This window comes from Meleagris gallopavo, chromosome 5, assembly GCF_000146605.3.
Source record: "Meleagris gallopavo isolate NT-WF06-2002-E0010 breed Aviagen turkey brand Nicholas breeding stock chromosome 5, Turkey_5.1, whole genome shotgun sequence".
NCBI classification, from domain to species: Eukaryota; Metazoa; Chordata; class Aves; order Galliformes; family Phasianidae; genus Meleagris; species Meleagris gallopavo.
The window spans coordinates 15,205,131-15,217,238 of record NC_015015.2 but is presented as its reverse complement, the minus strand read 5'-3'; the positions used below and the strand labels follow the sequence as shown (position 1 = coordinate 15,217,238).

The window sequence follows — 12,108 nt, the reverse complement described above, 5'->3', positions numbered from 1 at the left end:
GGTCTAAGAATAACAGCTGCTGAGGCACAGTGTGCAGACCCACAGCCCTGCTAGGGGTTCAGCATGTGTCTGGAGCTGCGGTTTGGCATTGCAGCAGTTGAGCTTTGCATAAGGGCTGGGGCTGGCCTGGTGTAGTGTGGGTGCAGAGGAACTGGGCCTCACTCCACTCCCTGCTGCTCCTCCTGTGCAAATTGTTTATGTGTCACAGCACAGGTCGATAGTCCTTTCTTTGTTTTCTTTTTTTTTGGTTGCTGCTTAAAATGGAGAGAAATACCAGTTTTTGAGGCTGTCATAATGACAGCTACACAGTGGGCTCTGTTCTCTGAATTGCTTCAAGTTCTTGGATGCAGTGGGTAGAAATTGTTTGGCTGCAAGGAGTGTGCCTGCTGGGATAGAGGGGCTTGGGGCTGCCAGGGAAGGCCCTGCCACTCAGCCAGGCCAGAAAGCAGCTGAAGCACGGAGCCCTGTGCAGGGAAAGCAGCTAGGGACATGTGCTGAGTGGGGAGGAAGCTCACCCTGAGCACACTGAGTCAAAAGCTTGAGCACGAGTGGCAGTGGGGGAATGATTTCCCTGTGGTTGAGTCTCTCTATTACTGCCTACTCCTTCCCCACTGTGCTGGGAATCCCAGCTGGGATGGCTCTCTGGTGAAACCTCTGTGTCCTCTGTGTGTAGAGGGGATGGAAATGAGGATGGGTCAAACCAACTCCTCAGCCTGCTTGGGAGTCATTTCCCAGCATGTCACTAGCAGCACAAGATCCCACCTGGTTCCCAGAGAGCTTCCTTCCTTGCACGTTGCTATTGTGGGTAGAGCAGCCTGCACGACATCGATGCCCACAAATGCTCGGTGCGCTGCTGAAGGGCAGCTCTGAATGGGATGGAAAGCTCACCAGCTCCTTGCTTCCTTTGCAGTGAGCCCTCAGCAGGAACCAGCCCTTGTCCAGACAGCGGTGCAACAAGGCTGCCCAGGGCTGAGCTGTGAGCGCGTGACCAGGAATCATCGCAACCTGAGACGGAGGACTTACTGCTGGTTAGATGCCCAAAAGGGAGAGCACGACTCTGGCTGAACTGATGCATCTCGGCACCTGATACAGGTGCAGGTAAGGGCGCCGTGCCTCACATCACCACATTCCCTTTGCCTAATGTGTCAATCAAATCGTCCCAAAAGCAATTGTTTGCTGCCTGTGGCAGTGAATTGTTCAGACCTGTGCTGGGCTGTCAATTATGTGGTTATCCCGTATGTTCTGTGGTCATCCTGAATGTTCTGTTTCTGAGCTGCTTGGGACATCGCTACTTGCGTCACACAGCTTGTACTGGAGACCTTCTCAGTTGTCATCAGTGCCTCTGCTAAAGGAGGGCTCTTGTAGAGGTGGCTGTGATGTTATGATGCATGCAGATACAGTGAGACCAGGAGCTATTTGAGCTGTATGAAACACCTGTGAGTCACGGAATGTGATCTATGGGCAGTCATTTGCAGAGGCCCTCAGTTGAGTCAGTCTCTCCTTAAGATTCATCTGACTTCATGCTCCTTACGCTATTTAGAAAAAAAAAATTAACATGCCTGTACATTCTTGGGTTTGTCGTAGTCAAGGAAGTAAACATGCAAACAGGATCTCCTGTATCTGTGTTCATCCTGCCCGGTAGTAATTTTGTTTCTGAAGCCATTACTGACTTTGTGAGCACAATTCTGCTTCCCTTTTTTGCAGCACGGCTGCAACCAAGTGCCCACTTCACCTGATGAGAGATTACCAGCAAGCAGGGATGCAAGCAGGCACAGGTCTGTGTGCTTCAGTGAAACCTTCTGGAGCATTTTGAGTGTTTTGTGGCCCACTGCATACTGAGCTGCTGTGTCACTGGGGCTATTTTGCTCTGAGCACTGCCCTGGGACAGGCAGCCAGAGGTCGGCTCTTTGCACTGTGTTCCTGCAGGAAAAGTGCAGGTTTGTAGCGTGGGCAGCCCAAGGTTTGACATGATTTGATTTGTTAAAATGTGCTTTTAAAATAGAATGCATTAACAGGAACAGAGACCTTCTAAGTTTCCATGGTGGTGGGTGCAGTTGTCAGCTACGTACCTTTTTGACTGTGTCTCACAGCAGTTTCAGTTTGATACCAGCCGGCATGTTGTGCTGTGTGCCAAGATGTGGTTTTTTTTTCGTTTGGCACATTCGGGACTCCAACACATCTTAATCAAACTCATTTCTTAGGGTAACAGTTACTAGTGTTTGCCCTTCACCCAAGCAGTGATTAGAACCCCCATTGCCATGTGGTGTGCTGCACTGTGGTGCAGTTCTGTAAGGGCTGAGGCAGGCGAGCAGGTTTCCGAGCTGTGCCTTGGGGGGCAGTGTGCGGAGGAGGGCTGCAGGTGGCCCAGACAGCTCCGCCTGGGGAAGGAACAGCATTGACTCAAGGGGAAATTGGTTGGTTGCACGGAAGCGTTCAGCAGTGCCTAGATGGGAAGGTTTAGCAGCAGGGTTCAGCTCATGGAGGTAATTGCTGCTTAGAGCAGTGGGCTTAGAAGGAACTTCTGTTTTTCTCAAGCTCAACTTGTGTGCAGAAGGGTGCATCAGCACAACATTGCAGCAGTTATCCCTCCAGAGGCTGGGAACTGCTTTCTGCCAGAGGTCCTGCAGAAAACTGCTTTGCAAGAAGGTCTCTGAGGTGTCAGATCTTGCATCATGGCTGAAGTGAATTTCTTGTGGGGCACCTCAAGGCATAGAACGTCATAGATTATCCCAAGTTTAAAGGGACCACTGAGGATCATCAAGTCCTAAATCTGCACATTACAGATGTGCAACTCTTTGCAGTTCTCTATGAAACTCTACATCGCCGTCGGCCAGGTCTTCAGTGTCTCTGCTCCAGTTCTTGTACAGAGACTGTACACTTTCATTTCTGCTGTGTGCAGATCTGCGTGCTGCTCTTGTGTCCTGATGGAAGTCCTTAATGGGACTTCTTCCTTGTTTGTGTTCATCAAGCAGTGGGGAGAGGATACAAAAGTGTGCCGATGTATCCTCTGGGAACAGGTAGGAGCATCTGCTTCGTCTGCAGGTGCTGGAGAGAACCAGGCAGGGGATGGCTAACACGTCCTAATGGGGTGAGCTCAGTGAGCAGAACCCAACTCTTCTCTCTGGTGACAGCAGTATGAGCACAGGGAAAACTCAGTGCCTGTGTTACCTTAAAGTCAAGGAGTACGGAGTGTAGATACCTATATTTACCATTAAATAAGGATTTCATGGAAAAAAGAATCTGAGACATCTTGGGGAGGATTATAACAGTAAGTCTGACTTTGAAATAGCAATGTTTGCAGAAAGTCATGGCATTCGGATGCAGACACCTGGTTGCAGCCAATACCTGAAATCCCATATGGGAAGCTAGTAAAGGGAAGGTTGTTACCATCTAGGCTCTCGTAGATGGGATATTTTGTGAAGAGTTTGGGTTTGCTGATGGCTAGGCAGTGTTCAGTGTGGGCAGGCAGTACAGTACAGAAAAGCAAGGTCATTACAGGCTTGTTCCAGGTATAAGGTGCAGAACTGGCTGCTTTGCAACCAGTTCAAGGTTTCTGGCTGCAAGGAGCCTTTTGCAGAGGCTGAAGCCAAAACACATGTGGTGTTGCTGCTTTCTTCTGCTATGTAAACCTTCCTTTCTTACCAAATAGCTCTTCCTCTGGTTATTCTATTTCAGCGTGTGGTAGAGATGGTCAGAATAATTTCCACTTCATAAGTGTCTTAAAAAATCATGCATTTAATTTGACGTACAGTTTGTTCTTCCCTCCAGTCTGCAGAAAAGTTGTATTTTCAGCAGCATCGTAAGTATCTCGTTTGAATTCTTCAGCCTCATAACAACCTAAAAGTGGTGTAAGAAGGAAGTGGAGCAGGAGAGCAAGTTTCCTTTGATTCACACTTCTGAGAATGGGAGCACGGGAAGCAGTGATCTTCCCTTCTTGCTTCCCCATTTATCTCTAGTGTCCGATCTATAGTGGTCCTGAAATTAATGAGAACCATGCAAGCAAATGGAAAAGCAGCTCACCATTATCAAATGGATCTGTGAAGTGAAAATGAGGGAGGTAGTGCTTTTCTTCCCATACTGCAGCCTGCAGTGGGTCAGGATTTGCTGTGTTGTGTTCCTCTGCCTCAGCACGGGGCAGGATCAGCACAACCCACTCCTGCACAGCACACATGGGCAGTCAGTGTACTGGCCATGTGATTCATTTTGCAATTTCTTGCAGGATTCTGTCCAGCTAAGGATCCCATGTGTTCCTTTCAAGCTGGACAATAAATCTCTGGACTGTATTATTAAAGTCATTTAGCTTTCAGATGCTCTGGGTGAATCACTGAATGATTCATCTGTGGCAGTGGGGAGAATAGTTTAAGGCTGTGATGGTCCTTAATAGCTTTTTCCCAACCCTGCTGAGTCGTCTTACAGCAGGCAAAATAGGCAAAAATCTCCTTTAAGCAGACAAAAAGCAATCTAACAAGCTATTCTAAGAGGCTTTGTACTCCTAAGTGCGTAGACCTTTTCCAAAGGCCATCAGGGAACTGATGCTAGTCCCAGCTCCCTCCCTGTTCCTCAGAGTGCACTGTCCATCTGGGACCTGTTGGCTGGCAAAGCCACAGCCATGTGAATGATAACATGGCACAGCTTCCAGTGCTTATCCTGTCTGCAGCTAGTGGGCTTCAGAATTCATCAGCACTGCTGGTTTGCACTTCTCAATTTTACTTTCTGTCTTCTGTACAGCGTGTGAGTGTGCAGTGCAGAGCATCTCCCACTCCAGCTGCTGTATAGACAGAGATCCTGCTTGCTCTGTTTCTCAGTACAGAGTGAGAAGCTGGCAACTGTGCTGCGTGCATACGTGTTCCATGCAGGTTCTGGATGGAGGCTTCTCAATCTCAGCCTCATTTTATCTTTTGGATAAGGCTGGGAGCTAAAGTTGTCAGCAAAGCTTTTCCCTATTAGCTCTTTCTGGAAATATTTCCTATGCTGTGTACGGTTTTACTTATCTCTTTTTCTAATTTTTTTCCTCTGCCTTACAGCTTCTGACATGAAGAAAGATATAGACACTTTAATAACCCAGGAAAAAGCGGAAATCATTGCCAAGTATGAGAAGGTACCAGCCTTGATTTTTCCCCAGTACACTAGCTAAGGCTGGGGATATTTGGTCAATGGGTCAAGCGAGGATGCTTTGAAGGATTGCTCCAGCAGCCAAGCTCTTTCTGCCTGCTTCTGCCTGCCCATCCTCTCTCACAGTCTCTTAGATCCCATATATGCTCTATACAGTCACAGAGGCCCTGGATTTCCAGTGCCTCTGTGTCCCTACTAAAGCTAGGACGTCTCGTGCCCAACAGCACTGCCTGCTATGATGTATAACCCTTCTGAGCCCATAGCAGTCACACCTCTGATAAGCTGAATGGTTTCAACCTGTAGACTTTTCTGTTGATTGTGTAGCGTTTTTTCTCTTTAGAGTAGGTTTTGGTCTGTAGTGCAGTTGTTCTGTGCTTTCTAGCATGCAGGCACCGGGGGGAACAGGATGCAGGCACTGGGGTATTTCCATTCCTGATGTGGCTCATTGACCTTCCTTCTGCTTTCAGGGCAGACAGGAGGGAGCCACAATTGACCCATGGGAAGATGCTGATTTCACGCTGTACAAAGTTACTGACCGCTTTGGGTTTCTGCAGTAAGTCCTGCTCTTCTCTTCCACCCTCACCACATACACTGCTGTCCCCATGGTTAACATGTCACCCCTTGCTTTTCCAGTGAGCAGGAGCTGCCAACCCGCACCGCCTTGGAGGAGAAGGTGAGAGCTGTCAGCTTTGCCAATGCGGGCACAGGGTTCTTGTAACTTCGTCTGGGGAGGAGTGATCCTTGTTTTTAGTGATTTGAGGCTAGCTGAAACTGGAAGAATTTTTTTTTGTCAAGAAATGGTCCCTTTGGAAATGCTTTCTGCATGTTAAGCCTGTGTCTCTCCTTGTTTATACAGTGCTTTTTTAATGACTGAGTATTGAAATTGCCAGCTCTTGCAAACACCTCTGGGTTATTCCTGTCTCCTGTGAGAGGCGTTTGTATGCAGCTGAGTGTAAAGTTCAGCTGTCAGAAATTTAAACCAAAAGAGAAGGAAGTCCTTATCTTTCAGAAATTGCATTCTAGCTTTTTTCTTAAATTTGTCCTGTCTTTCTCTCCCCCTCCCACCAGCAAAAGCAGCAGGAAATTGAGCGTGTGGACAAGTGGCTGAAGATGCTGAAGAAATGGAGCAAATACAGAAACAGTGACAAGGTAAGGTGGAAAAAAAGAGCACATGCAAGGAGGGATGCTCTGGTGACTCCTTTGAGTAAGTCAGGCTTTCAGAGAAAGTTAAGAGAGAAAGCAGAGATAGATGGAAAATATTGACTAATTCTACCCGTTAGTTAGTCTTCAGTATTTCAAATCTTTCCTTAGATTTGCTGGCTTACCAGTAGAGGGAAAATTCTGCTCTGACTCAAATATCATGAGAAATCCTAATTGCTGCATATATATTTGTACTGACACCTGTGCAGACAGGAGCACAGCAGACGTATTTGTGTGCCCATCTGGGTCCCTGCTGCACACTGCAGCACCTGGGCATGGCATGGACAATGCAGTGGGTACTGCTGATATTCCTCCTGGTTTTCTCTCAGGGGTGAGAAATATCAGTCTAGGACATGACCTAGATTTTGGGTTTTGCTCCCTGCTTTGCCTCTGTGAAGCCCTTTGGCTACTTGCTGAGCCTATTGGTGTTCACCCATCTGTGGAAGGCACATGTGGAGGCATTAACCTTCTGCGTTGGATTTGACTTTATAAACTGCATCAAACACCAGTGCAAAACCAAATTAATTTCAATGAATTATGTTTGTAATAAATTCCTAGGGCACACCTCTTAAAGCAAAAAAGCCTCAAACCTGATGGCAGACTTCAGACCCTTGCTGAGCAAAGTCAGAGGCACTGTGCCTGACCTGTGTGCATTCAGAAGCTCCATGTGTTGACTCCCTCGGCTTCCTCCAGAGAATGCCAGCACAGCTGCTGGAGGCTGCAGTGGGCAACTTGGAAACAGAGCATCCTCTTCCCTAATCACTGGTAGCTTGGAGCAATTTGAAGTTCACCCAACCAAAGAACAGCAGTAGGCTCCTCTTCTGTTAAATAAAATCTTATTTTTGTTATAACAAGAATGGTACTGAAGATAAGCTTGGGATGTTTTAGTCCCTCTTCTCGTTTCAGTGCAATTATAATTATTCATCAGTGCTGTTCTGTGGGTGGCAAAAATGGAGGCTCTCCTGGGGCCTTGACTTCTCTAATTAGAACTTAGCTTTAATTGTTCTGTGGCCTCGTGGACATAATTCCAAATTCCAACAGTATTCAGGGAATCCCAGTGGGCCATGTTGTGTTTGGAGTGTGTCGAGCACACCTTGGCTCTCCTGTGTCAGCTCGGGTGGGCCAACAAGAAGGTCAGGTGCTGAAGGAGTACAGGATAAACCAACTGCCTTGGTCCTTTGTCCAAGCAATGGGATTCCCATGTCCAGCCCCAGGGTTGATCCTAGGAAGCACCGAAGAGCAGGATTTGTATGACCTGGTTGCTCGCTGACTTTCAGCTGAAGGCTGGAGAGGTGCTTGACCGGCCATCCAACAGCAAGCCACTCACAGGTCCCTGTGTCAGAGAATGTAAAGGAATAAATGACATTGCTATTTATAACAGCCTGTGAACGGTCCCTCACTCCAGGACACAGAAGTGGCATTGTCCCCTGTAGGATTTGAGCCCTGGCGCTCAGCATCAGCCCCCCCAGTGGCTGAGGCACAGTGTTTGGCGGCAGCCTGGGAGAGCATGAAGCCAAAGAGCACAAAGCAGCTTTGAGTCAGGCCTGGCAGCCTGCTGGCACTGCTGGCAGGAAGCTCTGTGCTGCTGCTGTTACCATCAGTGCATGTATCAGTGCTACCCTGTGGAACTCAGTGTGGAGCGGCAAGGAGCAAGACCTGAAGAAGCACAGAAAAGTATACCTGGATGTGTTTTCCATTCCTGTCGGTTCCTTGCATGGAGCACACCACCATCTGCATTGCTGTTTTGGAGGAAGGATGCTGCACTCTTAGAGCTGTACAGCCCAGTGCTTGATTGGCAGCACAGAAGCTGCCCGGAGGTTGGTGTTGTCATGAGCTGATGGCTGACACAGCTCAGGGGTGGAATTTAAAGGATTGCAAAGAAGGGACTCAGATTTCATCTTAAGAAGAAATCTCTTACTGAAGACAGGTGCCATCTCTTTGTCCTTGTTTTTGACACAGTCTGTTCAGAAGGACTCTGGGCTCACAGTGCTGCCATGTGCGTTTTTCAACATCGGCATGGAGCTCAGGTTGTTGCCTTGGCTTTTCTGTTTTGGAATGGGCAGCTCACACCTTTCCCAGCTCCAGAGTCACAGCGGCACAGGCTCCTGCAGTGTGCAACGAGTAGTACTGAAAGCTACCAAAGCTGCCCTTAGAGCACCCACAGGAGCTTTCTGCTCTGCCACCTCTGAGGAATGCTGCACCCTCCCTGGGGATGCTCCCTGTCTCCAACCCTGGTTGACATTAGCTCAATTTCTAGCATGCATTCCCACCTGCAACCAGCCCCGTCTATGTGATGTGGTTGCTGCAGACTGTAAGAGATAGAGCCCTCAGCAGACAGCCTCTGACATTCCCCTAGCCCAAGGTGGTCCGCCTACACTTCAAATCACTCCTGGTATGGCCTGTTTCAGGATGAGCAGCAGATAGGATTGCCTTAATGAAAGCAGTGCCCTGGGACTCCTCATGCTCAACACCAGATCGGATCTGTCTGCAGAGCTGTTCTAGGCATGCTTTGCAGCACTAAGACTTAATTCCAGCGGCCGTTCGAGCAGGGATGTGGTTAGGCTGATGTCACGGTGCTTGTTCCTGGCTGTACGTGCAGCCTTAATGACTTCACAGGAGAAATGATGTGGAAATAAATGAGTCCATGCTAAGGGCACACAGTTCCACAGAGCCAACACATGCCAACTTGCAGAGAAGTGTTGTGTTGTGTGGCTCAGGGTGCAGCACAGCAGGGCTGGGGGATTCGTGCTCCCTTCACTGCTGTTCTAAACCCATGTTATTACTTTTAGGATTCTAGGAATTGCCCCGATGGTGCAATGTAAGCATATGCACAGTAGTTCAAGGGAAAAATGCTACGCTGAGTGCTTCTTGATAGCAAGTAATTTCTTCATTGTAGCTTTGAAATAACTGGATTTCAACCAGAAGTATCAGTCCTGGGGGACTGACAGCTGGGGAGAGGATGTGATCTGTGCGCAGCATGCGCACTGCTTGTTGCATTAGGACTTTGGAGAGGGATGACTTGGCCTGGGGATGTCAGGTTCTTAGCAAAGCCTGTCTTTGCACACAGTTGTGGCCTTGTCTCTGTTAAAGGTCACTGAGGTGCTGGGTTTTTAATCCGATATGCGTGCCGACAAAGCGGTTTAGGATGAATCAGGGCTCTGTGTTGACTGGCACAGACCCCCAGCAGGGAGTAATCTGCTCCTGCTAGGAACAGCCTGCAGACCTTTGTCACGGCAGAGTTGGGCCAAGTCAGGCTTCCTCCCTGCTGTACTGCTGCCAGAAAAGGAAGGGGTTGCCCTATTGTGGCAAATGGTCTCTGGCACAGCCACCACGCTGTCCTCATGATGTGTCCTCCAGACACTGGGGTCCACCCCTCTGGTGAAAGCTGTGGAGCCATCACTTCAGCTCCCAGCACCTCCACTTGTGAGGTGGGATGGGGTTTGTTCTCCCTGCCCTCTTTGTCTGTGTCAGTCTACTTGGGCTGTGGTCCTGGTGTTCTTTTCGCAGCTGCAAGCATTGAGCAGTTTATTAGAGCCAAAAGATGGTTGGGGGAGTACTTCATTTTCATGCAGGGCAGCAGCTGCTGTCACCTGCACTCCGCTTCCCACATAATTACTGCTGTTAATGATAACTTCCCTGTTTTCCTTCAAGTCTCACGACAAAGGAAAATTGCTCATTTTCCCTCACCATGATTCACAGCACTGAGGTTTTATCACTTGCACTTCTGGAAGTGGTGGGAGGAGGAAAGCCTTTGGATAAATAGCAGAGGCATTTTAGTTCGTTTTCATCTCAGCATGTTTTGTAACTCCTTTGTTTCTGCTGCACTCTTGTGCAGAGAAAATCATTAGAGACATTTACTATATATGCTACACTTGTTGAAGTATAACAATAACAGCTCTGAGAATTCAAAACAAAATAATTTTCTTCCCACAAAGCTGAGCTTGCTCTACCTTGGTGACTGTCAGCCACTCTTTCCTAATACTCTGGAAGCAAACAAATCGTGGGATGATTGTTAACTAAATGGGTACGTGCTCCATTTTTTTTCTTTCTGTCTCAGCTTATGCTTCACGAAGTTATAAGCCTTTCATGACTTTCATGGGCTCCTTGTTGCCCAGAAAGCAGGTGGATGCACTGTCCTGGGAGACATTCAGGGTCAGGCTGAATTGGGGGGGTCTGAGCACCCTATCTAGTGTAGATAACCGTGTTCATTGCAGGGGAATTGGACTAGATGGCCTTTAAAGATCCCTTCCAATTCCAGTGATTCTTTGATTCTATGATTTTCCTTTCCAGTTTGACTTTGGTTGAGTGGTTCATGTAATTGCATTGTTCCACGTATGCATTGTGCTTCTTCCTTGCTAATTTTGGCCGACCCTGAAGTAGTGACATACCCTAAAACACGGGCCATCACTGGGTGGTTGGAGGCCTCTCTCTGTGCACACATCTTGGTAGCTCTTTCCTGGTGTTAGCTGAGAGTCTCACAAAGGGCTTCTGTAGAGTATGGTGCTCTGGGGTGTGTGTAGGACCTTCAGAGCAAGTGAGACTGCCTGGAGCAGTGAGCAGCAGATCTGGGGCAGGGCCTGTGTTAAAAACTTAGGTGAGAAGAGAGGAAGCTGATGGTGTGGCGTGTGCCAGGAAGGAGAAGTGACAGCAGCAGATGTTCTGCTTAGCACCAGGGATGCAAAGGCAACATTGCAGGTCCACGATGAGAAAACCTCCTGCTGATACTGTGTGGTTTGTCACTTCTCGAGTCATAGCCCTTCTCTTGCACAAAGCTTATGGAAAAAGAGGGATTTGGGGGGAGGTAAGATAAGTTTAAGCCAGACAGAATGAATGGATTGTGCTCAGTGGGGCATAGAGCTGCTGCTCTGCCCCGTCATATATGGTCCTTCAGTCCCTTTAGGGGACCGAGGGGATCCCTGCATCCTAATATATGCCCCTGCAGCTGGAGCCTGGGCCTGTGCTGCTCTGGGGTCCCCAGGAACCTGGAGGAATGCTGCAGTTGGTTCTGTAGTGCAGCTGCAAGACGTTTCAAGGGGGTGGGATGAGTGCAAGCATGGAAAATATTCAGACATAAGGCATTTTTTCTTTTTAAGTTCTTTTAATGGGAGAAGTCAGGGATGGAACAAAAAGCTCTTTTTTCTGTTTCCCATTGAAATTTAATAGTCTGTTCAGAGAAAGAGGGCCTTATGACAAGAAAAAGGAAAGAGGCATCTGTGAAAGGCATAAAGCGAACACATGGAGTTAGAAGGGGGGACGCTCACACGTTTGTTTGATCCCTGTCCTTGCTTGAGGGATACACGTGGGCTGTTAACTTCTCCAGCATGAGAGCCCTTGGTGTAGCCTGCCACTTGCCTTGCCACATCCATCTGCCTTCAGGTGTTGCTGTGGACGCATCTCTGTGACTCTTGTGGTGAGGGCTCTCCTCTCCAAGGGGAAATTTATTTGTCTCCTAGTCCAGACAGTCCTAGTCTAGTCTCCAGATAAAAGTGGCCACACCAGTTCAGACTAAAGGCTTGCAAAGCCAAGGGTACTGCTTCTGGTTCCAGGAGACATCGAGAGGAGGAGTCCAAGGGCAGGTTGGCTATGAGAAATATGAGAGCTACACCGACAACGGGGATGGTCTGCACCCAGCTCTTCTAGCGAGCTCAAAAGCATAAGATGTGTCTGGATTTTGGCTAAGTAGATGTCTTTGATGGCTGCAGGTGCCCAGCCCACTCATCAGACTGGAAACGCCTCTCTATACAAGAACAGACAAGAGGGCTGCTGTTGTGCCATGTGAGCACAGCTATTCTGCAG

The 12,108-nt window shown here is 48.4% G+C and overlaps 1 protein-coding gene across 3 annotated transcripts in view; it reads left to right on the top strand.

The window, feature by feature from the left end:
* The window catches only part of LOC100548287 (USP6 N-terminal-like protein), a 57,981-nt gene that overhangs the window by 33,538 nt on the left and 12,335 nt on the right, over window positions 1-12,108 (top strand). For all 3 annotated transcript variants that reach the window (XM_010711157.3, XM_003206331.4, XM_010711160.3), the window contains exons 2-6: window positions 911-1,098; window positions 5,025-5,098; window positions 5,580-5,665; window positions 5,746-5,785; window positions 6,181-6,261. In XM_010711157.3, the coding sequence (XP_010709459.1) occupies window positions 5,033-5,098; window positions 5,580-5,665; window positions 5,746-5,785; window positions 6,181-6,261 (273 nt within the window). In that variant the 5' untranslated portion in view covers window positions 911-1,098; window positions 5,025-5,032. The remainder of the gene's footprint in view (window positions 1-910; window positions 1,099-5,024; window positions 5,099-5,579; window positions 5,666-5,745; window positions 5,786-6,180; window positions 6,262-12,108) is intronic.